This window comes from Abramis brama (assembly GCF_963993115.1).
Source record: "Abramis brama genome assembly, chromosome: 1".
Taxonomy (NCBI): domain Eukaryota; kingdom Metazoa; phylum Chordata; class Actinopteri; order Cypriniformes; family Leuciscidae; genus Abramis; species Abramis brama.
In genome coordinates, this window is record NC_139963.1 from 50,880,096 (window position 1) to 50,894,470 (window position 14,375).

General features: G+C 41.1%; 1 protein-coding gene across 9 annotated transcripts in view; it reads left to right on the forward strand.

Moving 5' to 3' along the window:
* Positions 1-14,375, forward strand: part of LOC311087210 (uncharacterized protein) — a 191,688-nt gene that overhangs the window by 176,524 nt on the left and 789 nt on the right. For all 9 annotated transcript variants that reach the window (XM_084120478.1, XM_084120475.1, XM_084120476.1 and 6 more), the window contains one exon: positions 12,029-13,679. In XM_084120478.1, coding sequence (XP_083976604.1) covers positions 12,029-13,679 — 1,651 coding nt within the window. The remainder of the gene's footprint in view (positions 1-12,028; positions 13,680-14,375) is intronic.

The following is a 14,375-nucleotide window of genomic DNA, read 5'->3' on the forward strand; positions in this document are numbered from 1 at the left end:
CTTTGACTCTCTTATTGTACTGATCAGACTGATGTCTTTGTTCGGCAGTAGAGTTCTTTTGAGCCAGCGCCATAGCAGACTGTAGATCACTGACAAGAGATTGAACATAGTCATTGTAATCACAGATGGACTCATCACGAAGCACGCTTTGAAACATAAGGTCAACAGGCAATCTCGGCACCCTCCCGAACATCAGGTAAAAAGGGGCAAACCCAGTTGTTTCATGGGCAGTGCAGTTATACATGAATGTCATTGTTTGTACCAACTGTGGCCACTTTTGCTTGGATCTGGGTGGAAGCGATCTCAGCATGTTACCTAACGTTCTGTTGAACCTTTCAGTCCCACCATTCCCCATTGGGTGGTACGGTGAGGTCCGTGACTTGTCAACGCCGGCAATATCAAGAAGCTCTGCTATCAGCTCGCTCTCAAAATTTGCACCCTGGTCTGAATGGATACGCTGGGGAAATCCATAGATACAGAAGAAGCCATCCCACAGTTTCTTGGCAACACTTTTAGCACATTGATTCCGGCAAGGAAAAGCGTGAGCTAACTTGGTGAAGTGATCTGTAATTACCAAGACATCCACAGATTTATTTTGCCTATCTTCAGCAGACCAGAAATCAATACAGCCAAGCTCCAATGGGGCAGTGGTCTTAATGCTCTCCAAGGGCGCTCTTGCTGCTGGCTCTGGAGTTTTACTCAGGACACAACGGGCACAAGTCTTGACATAATCCCGCACATCACGTTCCATTCCCGGCCAATAGAACCTCTGGCGGGCTAAAGACAGGGTACGGGGCTGACCTTGGTGACCGGCCAGATCATGAACACCAGAGAGTGCTTGCGGTTTCATAGAGGCAGGCAGGACGAATTGAAACTTTTTATGCTTAGAGAGTGGATCTTTGACAGCTCTATACAGGATGCCATGAAGCAAACAGAGTTTTTCCCACTGCCTCAAAATCCTCAAAACTAGCAAATCCTCATTCGCACGCTCACGCCTGGTAGGTCTGCGCTTCCTGCTGACATAGAAAGCCACCCTCGAAATAACTGCGTCTTTGTGCTGCTGACACTGCAGTTCAGACAATGGAAAGGCATGGATTACGTCTTGACAGTCGGGAATCAAAGAAGTCAAATGATCACCCACGGATGTTGCTCTGGATGCAGCTCCTGAATCCCAATCATCACAGACAGACAAGATAGACGAAACATCCTCAGAAGTCATGGAAAAGTTTATCTCAGAGCTTAGATTGAGTTCAGTGTCAACTGTCTGTGGCTGGCACGTGAGACGGAATGTCCTCTGCACAGAATCATCTCCCACACTGTGTACATACTTCAGTAGTTCAGAGTAAGGCTCGGACAGAAGTCGCTGACTCACTGGGTTGACGAATGGGTCACGACTGAGCGCATCCGCCACGACATTCAATCGCCCAGGAACGTACTTGATTTTAAAGTTGTACGGGGCAAGCTTTGAAACCCAGCGCTGCTCACAAGCATCCAATTTCGGTTTCGTCAAGATGTACGTGAGTGGATTATTGTCCGTCCACACGGTAAACTCATGACCTTTTAACCAGTGACTGAACTTGTCGCACACTGCCCACTTGAGGGCCAAGAATTCTAGTCTGTGTGCAGGGTAGTTGGCTTGGCTGCGGCTCAAAGACTTGCTGGCGAAGGCTATGGGACGTGCTTTGTCCTCACCACTGGGAACTTGAGAAAGTACTGCACCTAGGCCGTCCAGCGACGCATCAGTGCAGAGAACAAAGGGACGCTCAAAGTCAGGGTGTGCCAGGACCACGCTCTCGACAAGGGCTCTCTTTAACTCTTCGAAGGCGACATCACAATCAGGAGTCCAGTCCTGGGGAGACAACTCCCGATAAGTGCCAGATCGATTACGGCCACTTGTGCCTTTCGCCAAACGTTTTTGACCGGCCGTCAAATTGAACAATGGCTTTGCGACACGTGTACAGCCCGGGATGAAGCTCTGGTAGTATAGAACCATGCCCAGAAATGATCTTAGTTTCTTTGGCGAAGGTGTGACATTATCTTCCTTCATCAGGTCATTCTTTTGAAAGGCTGAAATGACTGATACCTTGTCTTCATCCACGGAAACTCCAGATCCGCTGATCACATGGCCCAGAAATTTGATGGAGCGCCTGAGAAAGTGACACTTTTTCGGAGCCAACTTCAAATTACTAGCTCTCAACCGTGAAAACACTACTTCCAAGCGTTTCAAAGCCTCCTCTTCAGAGCGGGCGAAAACCAGCAAATCATCTAGATAGCAAAGCAGACTGGAAAAATTTAGATCTCCAAACACACTGAGCATCATGCGCATAAAGGATGCTGGGCTGTTACACAGGCCTTGGGGAAGACGGTTGTATTCGTACAAGCCCATTGGTGTTGTAAATGCTGTGTAATGACGATCGGAAACATGGAGCGGGACGTTGTAAAATCCTGACGTCAAATCAACAGAGCTGAAGAGAAGATTGCCTCCTAGAGCAGCCAGGCAGTCTGCCTGATGAGGCAAAGGATGAGCATCCTTAATGGTCTTTGCATTAAGCCAGCGAAAGTCCGTACAGACTCTGAGAGATCCATCCTTCTTCCATACCATTACCAAAGGAGATGCATACTCGCTGACGGATTTGCTAATGATGCCTTTCTCTTCCATTTCAGAAAGTACCTCTCTCAACTTCTGGTAGTGGGCAGGAGGGGTTCGGCGATATGGCAGGCGAAACGGACGCTCATCGCTCAGATGAATTCGGTGGACAAAGTCTTTCACCTCTCCACAATCGAGTCTGTCTCTGGAGAAAACATCTTGATAGGACACGATAAGACTCGTCAACTGCTCCTTCCATGACTTTGAGACCTCACACTTTTCGATATCAATGTCCTCCAAACCATACTCGTGCAGTGACCGCACAGGGTCAACAGGTGGAATAGACTTGGAGAGAGCTGCACCAGAAACTTGAGGTTTGCACACATCTTGTGAGACTGTAACATCCTCCACTGCTAAACAAGGAGATACATCAGCCAGCTTAGCGTTACGTCGAAGAGTTATTGGAGACTGGGTGGGATTTAAGATCTTCATCGGCACCCATCGATCACCCCACATAGGAGTCACCACACGTCCAACAAGAACATGACGTGGCGCTGAACGTGACGTAGTGGGCTCGACGATGACGGAGCTTCCTGGGGAGACATTAGTGTTAGCTGGTAGTTTTCCCCAGACAAGGTGCTCACATCTGGGAAGCAAAGTAACCGCCTGACAAAGCCTAACTGTGCCGAGCTTAGCGGGCTGTTGGGGACCAGACCAACGAGAAACACCGCTCAAGAGCTCAAGGAATTCTTCACACTCAGGGTTGCTGTTTTGGCAGGAAATTAGCTCCCAGTATCTCTTTTCGGCTTTCATCTTCTGAAGCACACATTTGATTACATTACTGCCGATAATGAACTCATCCTTCTATCCAGGCACTACTAAGGTTGGCACGACAAACTTGAACCCGTAGACTTCGATTTCCAGATCATATGCGCACTTAGGCTGAGTAGTCAGACCACCGCAGCCCACCAGGACCACATTACCAGGAATCACTGAGGGTTGAGGGAGAACTCCATCGGCACGCAACTTGGATTCACTTTCCGTACTCAGTGTGCAAGCCATACTGCCAGAATCTAGCATACCGTTCAGCACGGACTGGCCACCGACAGTCACAGGAGCATAAAAGAGTTCACTAGCTCCATCAATTTTCTGAGATCCCACATACAGCACTGTTTTGTCGGGTGGCAACAATTTGCAACTATTTACAAAAATCTCATGTGGGTCTGACTCATCTTTTAGGGGAAATACGCCACTGCCCATGTTATCCCCCTCTGCACATGGGCTATTTAGTTTAACTGAATGGCTGAAGGCGGCAGCTCAAGGCCTGTCGTCCTAGGACAATTGCTCTTAAAGTGTCCAGGTTTGAAGCAGTTACGACAAAGCCTCTGGCGCATACAATGAGTATGTGTAGTGTGCTCTTTAGATTGACATACTCTACATGCTGAGCTCAGACTGGGCTTGGGGTCTGAAGTTCTGACAGGACAGTTTGGGGTGGACGAGGACAGTGAAGCAGTGCAGAGAGATAAAACTTTGTCCATCATGCCAACCAACTGCTGCATACTAGCATCAGGAGTAAAAGGAGCAGCGTTGGGGTTCAACTGACCAGCTAAACTTGGTATCTGACTTGAGAGTTCAGGCTGTTTGGGAGAACTTGACACAGAATCGTCACAGACAGTTACAGTGTTCTGATGTCAAGCAGACATAGGCAATGAGCGTGAAGTTCTAGCAAAAGCTCTCTTCAGAGTCCTGCGATGACTATCCAGTCGCTCTTGAACTTCAGCAGCACTCCACTGTTCAGCAGGCTTGAACTGAAAAGACAAAGCAAGGCCAGGATCTGGACAGTGTGAAATAAACATCATAACAGCTTCAGTAGCAGGGTCCTCAACACACTTGTTCCGTCTACGCAAACACTCATCAGCCACATCAATCGCCTTATTGAGCCGTATCCAGTAGTCCATTGGGCTCTCGTCCGCCCTAGGCAGGGTGTTATAAAAGTCAGACATAGGCATATTTGAATACATCAACTCACTGAAATTGCGCTTCAGTATATCGAACACGGTGGTGGGGAGCACTGCAGCAGTCGGCCCAGGGAAGCTGCGCAAGGACACTTTGACTACATCTCTCGCTTTTCCAGCTAACCTGCTCAAAATGAGATCAGAGGCAGTTTCATCAGTGCATTTCTTTCTGTTCAAATAACTGTACATCAAATCTTCCCATTCATGTACAGTAAATGAATCACTTTGATCCCCTCTAAAGAACGGTGGAGGCGCAACATCATGTTGGACAATGACTTTCAAATTAGAAGCATCAAAACATTCGCCTGAATGCTGTACATTTGACTTAGATTGCACTGGGCTGGGCTGTTGCGTTAAGTTAAGACTGGCTGAAATGCTTTCGCCAATTTTCTGTGCCAAATCAGAAATAATACTCCCCAAAGACTCAGAGGTAACTGCACGATCAGTGTTAGGGCGTGCAAAAGGGGTAGAACAAGCAGCGGGGCTCACAGAGGCACCAATTGCTGAATCAGATGTAAGTACATGGTCAATTTCTGCATTAAAGAATGTCCTCCCTCTTCCAAAACATCTAGGTGAAACTCCAGACATATTGTCAGGACGATTAAGAACAGCCCCACTACCCCTGCCTACTGGGAACATGGCACTAGGCCGTTGCACAGGGCTATAATTATCCTGACTAACAGTGTCCTCAAACATGACTCAGTTTGAATAGAAAAAAAAAAAATATATAAAAAAAAAATGTAATAACAGTTTCAGAAAATGAGAAAAAAAATAAAATAAAAATAATAATAAAAACACAGAAATCACTTAACTAATATGCAGATAAGTGTAGTTTGCAGAAATACTCATTTAGACTCTCTCAAAACAGTTCGGTGTGACGTTTCACGGAGGAAAACAAACTATGTGACGATCACAAACACTCAGTCATCGAGTGTGCAGCAGCGCAAAAAAAAAAAAAAAGTTCAATACTGCTTTGCACGAAGAAGAGGAGAAAGAGAAAAAAAAATAAATAAATCCCGTTCTGATCACAAAAACACTGTCATTGAGGAGCGTGCAGCAGCAAAAAGAAAAAAAAAAAAGTTCAGCACAAAGTCCATTACAGCGAATAGTCATTAATAAAAACCAAAACAGTTGTTCATCATACTTCATAAAAGGCAACCGTTCAACCTTTACCGTCTCTGTGATATGAGCAACAGAAGATAGAACACTGATGGCGAGATCGGACAAGATGAAATGAGCTGCGGCCTCCGCGATCAGCGAAACACCCTCACATCCAGCGATCTTTCACGGCACACCGTCGTCTGTTGAAGCAGCAACTCCGGCGATCGGTAATCAGCCGATCATGCGAAATCCGAAGGGTTATGGCACCACGTGTAACCGGTGGCTCGCGACACCAGTTGTAAAATCACTTTTCTCTGCGTTGTGTAGTGTAGCGGAGACAGACACGGGACAACAGGTGGCGGTTTCACTGACTTTTATCTGATATAAAACAAATAAAAGCAGCCTCTTAGTGAGATTCGCCCTCTTTAAATCTCTTCCATGCATTAACAATACCAAGAGGAATACAGAGAAACATACCTGATATAAAACAAATAAAAGCAGCCTCTTAGTGAGATTCGCCCTCTTTAAATCTATAAAACAAATGTGATGTACACTTGTCACATGTGCTCTCGTTTCACATTTAGACTCAGATGCAAAAATATATCTCAATCGGGGTGAAATGACGAAAATAACCACACAGATAGGTAAAATAACATAATACACATAATTTGCAGCGAAGATATAGACATAAAAGCAACAATTAAAATAAAGATTAATAAGGATTAGCAGGAGCCAAAAATAACCCACCTCTTCCATGCATTAACAATACCAAGAGGAAGAGGAGGGGACAAAACAGGAAATTATGTAGGCTCACGGTGACATCACAGCAATTAAAGGGGAAACGTACTCTCACTTAGGCAACCACATCAGGTGCATGTAAACGAACAATTTTGTGAGAATTATAACAATCAATACATATGTTTTAAAACACTTTCTGTACCTGTTACACCCACGTTGATTAGAGTATTACAAACTTGAAAAGTATTAATTTAAGGTACATTTAGAACAGATAAAAAAAATGTGCGATTAATCACGAGTTAACTCATGACAATCATGCGATTAATTGACTAAAATTTTTAATCAATTGACAGCCCTAATATATATATATATATATATATATATATATATATATATATATATATATATATATATATATATTAGGGCTGTCAAAGTTAGCGCGTTAATAACGCGTTAACGCAAAATCATATTAACGGCACTATTTTTTTTAACGCTCGATTAACGCGGCGCGTATTTTCTGTTTGACCCGTGGCCCAAAACCTAGTTGGAGAAATGGAGATACACAGTGTTGCCAACTTAGCGACATTGCAGACCCATTTAGCGATTTTTTTTCCCTTCATCAAAGCGCCCAAACCTTATTTAGTTTCTGAGAATCTACCGGTACCGCCGGTAGGCTACTGCTCTCCCAGCACGCGCGCGCGCCTCTCTCTCTCTCGCTCTCTCTCTCTGCGTCTCGCGCTGGAGAGAGGAGCTGCGCTTTAATTCAGTTAAACACAGATATGATGTTGCTTCTCTAATTTTACATGCAAGTAGCCGAAATCGCAAAACAGATATTGTGTTTATCTTATGTGTATTTGATTTCATCAGACGACGGCTCGATTAACAGGATTATTGTGCAGATTAACATCTTGGAAGGGAGAGCTGGTTATGTCTTAATGGGTCGCGTTTCAGTCACCATTTCATATTCATTCCGTTGTTTGACAACAGAAACAGTAAAATATACCAATGAAAACAGTTTTATTGAGAATTTATCAAAATGGGCACAGAGAGAGACAAACTATAATGTAGCCTAATACATAATAAATGTACATTTAGCATTTTCAGAAGAGCTGCCCTGTCATGCAAAAATCTAAACATGTTTGTGTTAATTGCTCAGTGCAAAGAAAGAGAAGTAATGGGAACCTGGTATTTCTTTGTTCTTTCTACATGTGTCTAATAGACATGAACAAGTTCTTTGAAAAACATCTATGACCTTTGAAACATGTCTCTTCATGCTCTATGTTGACTATGGTTTCAATAATAAACATACATTTGCATAAAGCATCCATATTTATCCATGCCCACGTTGATTAGAGTATTACAAACTTGAAAAGTATTAATTTAAGGTACATTTAGAACAAATAAAAAAAATGTGCGATTAATCACGAGTTAACTCATGACAATCATGCGATTAATTGACTAAAATTTTTTATCAATTGACAGCCCTAATATATATATATATATATATATATATAATTGGTTCACAGTTGGAAACACAGTTGTTGTTGTTGTTGTTGTTTCACAAATTGTGCTTGCAAATTCTATAATATGCAAGGTAAACATTTCTAGTAATTGTGCAGTTAATTGTTCTTATACTGTATTTTTACATTTATTTACCCAAATGTGTCACTAATAAAACACAATAAAAATAAGGCTTATATTGACCTTTTAAGATTTTGTTTACATCTATCCTATCATTTTAACAATATTTCAAGTGTAATCTTTCTTTGTAAAAACTAAAGTATACATTTAATCATATTTATTTCAAAGTTAAGGATTCATTAGTTTGAATATAGCCTGTATATATTTAACATATGAGCAGAAATTGGCAACATTATAAGCTTATTTGAAGTGGCAGTGTTTTACATTAAAAACTTTATAATCTATCCAATTTTTGAAGTCGATTTTGACTCATCTCAGTATAGAGTTTGGTAAAAGCTTTTCATTCATTCGCACACAAAAACGCTATTCATTTTTAAACAGTATTTGTGCCAGCTGTAGTAGCTACACAACAGTGCGCATCTGTGCGTTCATTCACGCACACACAGAAATGTGATTCATATTTAAACAGTCTTTTTGCGTGTACAGACACTTGCGATTAGAACAAAGCCTGACATCTCTCTCTTTTCATACATATTACATAAACTTAGAATATTTGTTTTTTTTATAATAATTGTTTAATTTAAAAGAAGAGAATTCACGCTTCATGCCTGTGTGTCTGTATGCCTGTTTGACTGAGTATTCGCTGAGTTACGGTTCATTTTCGGACGCGTTTCAGAATGGAATTCACTGACAGAGAGAAAGCAGAACTCGCATCATGTTTATTTTTCTTTATTTGTCGAAAAGCACAACAGTTTGTTTTTATTGTGAGTATACACAAAAAAATACACACTTATCAGGATTGATTGATGTATAACATAAGTATGAAAGATCAAAATAAACAGACTATTTTGAATCTCTTTTGCACTGAAAAAAGCGAGCTGGTATCGCCGTCGATACCGCCGACCCCAGGGGGTTAAAGGGACACTTCACCCATTTGCATTAAACTTTGTATTGTTAGAAACCCAGTCATATATTATAATAAACGTGGATTTTTCATTCATTTTTCCCTGAGATGGGAGAAATAAGGATTTAAGTGTTTTACTTCCTGCTTATTATGACGTAAAAATCATCATTTTGCGTCATAATAAGCAGGAAGTCACATTTCATTGAAAAGTGTAAAGACTACAAACACTAGCTCCTCATTATTCCAGGGGGCGGGACCCGCTCACGCTACAGGCCTATTACAGATCAGTGGGTGGGACTTTACTCTCTGAAACTGAAAGCAATATCCTCCATCTTGTTTGGAAGTTAAGCTAACAGGCACTGTGGAGCCAGCTGTGAAGATATGACAATAGCAGAGGGTAACGTTACTCAATATGATGTAGAAGAAGAGGATTTCGGAAGTCTGATGCTCGAATCAGGTGTTTGTGGCTACCTTTACAAGCCGCATTATAGCGAAGAGCAGCTGAGGCAGAAAACCTGCCTGTCGCGGACGAGAAGCCCAGATTGGCTCGAGTTAGGGCGGACTGGTGGCGCCGGTGATCTCACTATGCAACTACGAACACAGAGATAGAGTCCGTCTGCTGCAAAGAATTTCAACGATGCCAATTTCTCCTGGACGAAATCTCTGAATCAGACGAGGACACGGACGTTTGTGTTGTGAACCCATCCTAGTTTCGCACCGCATCTGACTGAACATCCCGGTAACGTTGCCATGCAATAATTCACCATTTCGAAAGAAATACAAATGAGGAGTAATTCACTAATGAGTTCGCCAACTAACTAACGTTAGACATTTTGTGTGAAATGAATTTCAAGCTCCGGTGGTAGCTAGCCTTATAGACGGAAGAGTGATTCATAATGCTGTTCTGGATTAGTGGGCAGCTATTACTTGCGCAGCTGTGCAATGTGGTGCATTTTGGGAGTTGTTGTCTTTCATACAAATGCGTCCTGAAGTTACTTTCTTTCTTTCCTCGGTCAAGAAGGCACCAAATTCAAAATTTATTTTACATTTCGACTACATATATGACCCACTTTCAATAAAGATCAATGTTCCCATGGGTGAAATGCTCCTTTAAGAAACTAAAAAAATACAGTTGATAACAGTTACAAATAATCTGAAGTTAATTAGAAACAAACAATCCTTCACTTGATAAAGGTTTGGCCATTTGCTTTGTGAACACACACACAGACACACAAAAATCATGGACATTATTCAAAAAGATTAAATGATCCAGAAAAAAATAGTCACACTCATATTATTCATAGTCAAAAATGAGTGCATTGGAAATTAATGAGACACATTTCATCTAGTGGAAGCTCATTTTTGAGATATCAACCTCAAATTTGGTGCAACCTCAAAACTTGATTTTCTCACAGTTTTAGAGTATTTTTTTTTAATACACGGTAAATTCCCCAGTGTTGGAGTAACACTGAAGCAGTGTTAAAGTTAATTAGATAATTAAGTGATTCAATAACTGATGATTGAGTATTAGTGATGAACACCTGCTGTTAACAAGCAGAATCACTGAAGAAAAGAGAAACATAAGAACTACAACTGACTTCCAGCCACAGCCTCAGAGGCTGTTTACACAATACCATCTTCAACTAAAAACGTAAAACTTTTTAAAGGAGTCAAATAAAGCCATTTTTGTACAAGCTAATATGATTCTTCAGGGTCTAAAATAAAAGTTTGTTATTAAATTAATTAAAAATTAAATTAAATTAATTTTTAATTAAAAATTCTCATTAGTATTGTAAGAAAACACTAATTTTACCTGGTCAAAAACAGCTCTGTTTTCTGCACGCTGTTTAAGTGCATGTGTCTTTAAATGATAGTGAGCTTTGCTCACCCCGCCCCTCTGTTCTGTGCATACACCGTTTGAAATAATAACACAATAACCATAACGTGTTGTTCATTATAAACGTGGGATTATTCTGAATTATATTGAGAATGCCATACATAGAAAACACGCCGTAATGTACCCTAAGTGTAAATGTGTGAAATGATTCGCACAAACATGAAAGCATTGACGTTGATCGTGGGGAATATTCCTTTTGAAAACAAACTCAGCCACTACGTCTTCAGCGTTTCGGATTTAGGAACATCAAAATGACTGCTGTGTTCTTTATTACACCCAAGAATAGAACACCACAATCGCTTAGACGCCATTCTGCTCCAGCGTATCAACACGGACTATGACGTGCGGACTATGATTGACAGCTCGCTCACAAGCAAGGGCGGGGTCTGTGTTGAAACGCTGCTGTCAATCAACAATCGTGGGAGGGGCGTCGATTTTGTGATGTCAGAAGATTATAAAAAAAACACTGGATGGATTTTATCATTTTATGATGGTTGTGTACAGGCACTGCCATCACATTATTTCAGTACAATCAACTTATAAAAGTGCATGTACCATTATATGACCCTATTAATGCATGTACCATTATATGACCCAGAAATATGGGATTTGTGCCTATAATGTTTTAAAAGTAATAATTGGAAGATCCATGTTCCTCATTCATGGAGATTTTCAGGACATGCATAATTAATTTATAAAATCTCATCAAAATGATGGGAATATTTTAGGGCTCAGTTTATCTTTTGACTTTATAATCATATTTATTTCTTTTGAATTTGGATGTTGTCATGCATTGGTTAAAGCGAGGAAGAATGCAGGATCTTAATTGCAGCAGAATTTATTTAAACAAACTCTAATACTCACAAACTGGATCAAAAGAAACATGAACAGAACAACCAAACATATAGCAACGACAACAGACAAGGAACAGACTGAAACACATTGCTTAAACAAACAGAACAGAAGACTGGAAAGCGAGACACAGCTGGGACAAATGAACTCATAACTAATTAACAAGACAGGGATTAAAACACAGAGACACGTGGGCAAACTGGGTGTCACAGGCAAACATAACTTGAACACAGACACTAAACGTGACAGACGTACTGTTCTGCAATTAAACTTTTTTTTTTCTTTCATTTCAGAGCTAATGGAAGAGAGCGAGGAGAGTGAAGAACTGAGTGAAGTGGAGGAGGAGAGTGAAGAACTGAGTGAAGTGGAGGAGGAGAGTGAAGAACTGAGTGAAGTGGAGGAGGAACATCATGTCAAATCTGGAGAAAAACATTTGAGTCGCTCAAACACTAAAAAGACATTTTTAAAGAAAAGAAGAGCCAATAAATCTTTCACCTGCACTCAGTGTGGAAAGAGTTTAACAAGCAAACGTATTCTTGAGAATCACATGAGAATCCACACTGGAGAGAAGCCGTTCACATGTGATCAGTGTAAGAAGAGATTCACTAGCAAACAAAGTCTTGAGCGTCACGTGAGGATCCACACTGGAAAGAAGCCGTTCACATGTGATGAGTGTGGAAAATCATTTTTTAGGTCATTAAGCCTGAAGAGACACCTGACAGTTCATACGAAGGAGAAGCCACATTCATGTTCTGTGTGTGGAAAGTGTTTTTCACTGCTGTATAGTTTACAATTACATCAGAAAATACACACTGGTGTGAGAGAGTACATGTGCTTTGAGTGTGAGAAGACTTTTATTACAGCAAAATGTTTAAAACTGCACCAGAGGATTCACACTGGAGAAAAACCTTACAAGTGTTCACACTGCAACAAGAGATTCAGTCAATCATCAATTCTGAAAACACATGAGAAGATCCACAGCGGAGAAAAACCTTACAAGTGTTCACACTGTGACAAGAGATTCATTCATTCATCATCTCTGAAATCACATGAGAAGATCCACAGCGGAGAGAAGCCGCACACGTGTGATCAGTGTGGACAGAGTTTCAAACACAAACAAAGTCTTGGGATTCACATGAGAGTTCACACTGGAGAGAAGCCATTCACATGTGATCAATGTGGGAAGATATTCGGCCAATCAGGACACCTTAAAAGTCACATGAGAGTTCACACTGGAGAGAAGCCGTTCTCATGTGATCAGTGCGGCAAAACATTTCTCAGGGCCTCACACCTGAAGTCACACCTGACAGTTCATACAAAGGAGAAGCCACATTCATGTTCTGTGTGTGGAAAGAGTTTTTCATGGCTGCAAAGTTTACATGCACATCAGAAAACTCATACTGGTGTGAGAGAGTACATGTGCTTTGAGTGTGAGAAGACTTTTACTACAGCTCAACAATTAAAACAGCATCAGAGGATTCACACTGGAGAAAAACCTTACAAGTGTTCACACTGTGACAAGAGATTCAGCCAGTCAATACATCTGAAAAGACATGAGAGGATCCACACTGGAGAAAAACCTTACAAGTGTTCACACTGCGACAAGAGAATCAGTCGGTCATCATCTCTGAAATCACATGAGAGGATCCACACTGGAGAAAAACCTTACAAGTGTTCACACTGTGACAAGAGATTCAGTGATTCATCAACTCTGAAAAAACATGAGAAGATCCACAGCGGAGAAAAACCTTACAAGTGTTCACACTGTGACAAGAGATTCAGTCAGTCATCATCTCTGAAAACACATGAGAGGAGGATCCACAGCAGAGAGAAGCTGCACACGTGTGATCAGTGTGGAAAGAGTTTCTTTATTAGAAGTCACCTGAAGATACACATGAAGATCCATGCAGTGGAGAAACCACATCATCACAGTCTGAGATCACGGTAAGAAGTTCATCTTTATGTGCTGAGAAACAAAATCTCTTCTGTGTAAGTTAGTCACAGTCAAATATCTCTTCTCCACCTATAGTTGGCGCTGTTTCACTGTGGCTGCTGTTGAATCATCCAGGTTGTGAATGAGGCCGACACCTGTTGTGATTGTAAAGCGCTTGGTGTGTACAGTAGTAAATAGTAGCGCTATATCAATTCCTCATTCCTTCATTAGTTTCTTAACAGCCACAATGAGCAACGGACATTTTGTTGTTTGATTGGTTTCTATTATCTCGTGTTCAACCCAACATGAATGTGTCAGATTTTAACATGTGATTTGTCTGTTCAGAGCACTGCAAAATCACTCTCTGACAATATACATAGCAGCGCTGTACAACTTTGTTTCTGACACTGCTTACTTATTATGGTGAAGATAAAACATCAAACAGTATTTTCATGTTTTTGTAGTTGCTCTGTTGCTTATCAAGAATACAGAGACGAGAAGCTTCCAGATTCTTCCTCTGTTAATTTTAGAAAGGCGTTGGAAATGATGTGATTGCTTACAGATTACATGTCAAGTATGCGCCATCTAAAGTTTCATGACCAAACTAGTGATTTAGAACACAAATCATCTTCATGATATTAAAATAGATCATAATTGTGCACAGCAGTTGTTGACCAGATTTGATGGGGTTGAAATGACTATTGAAC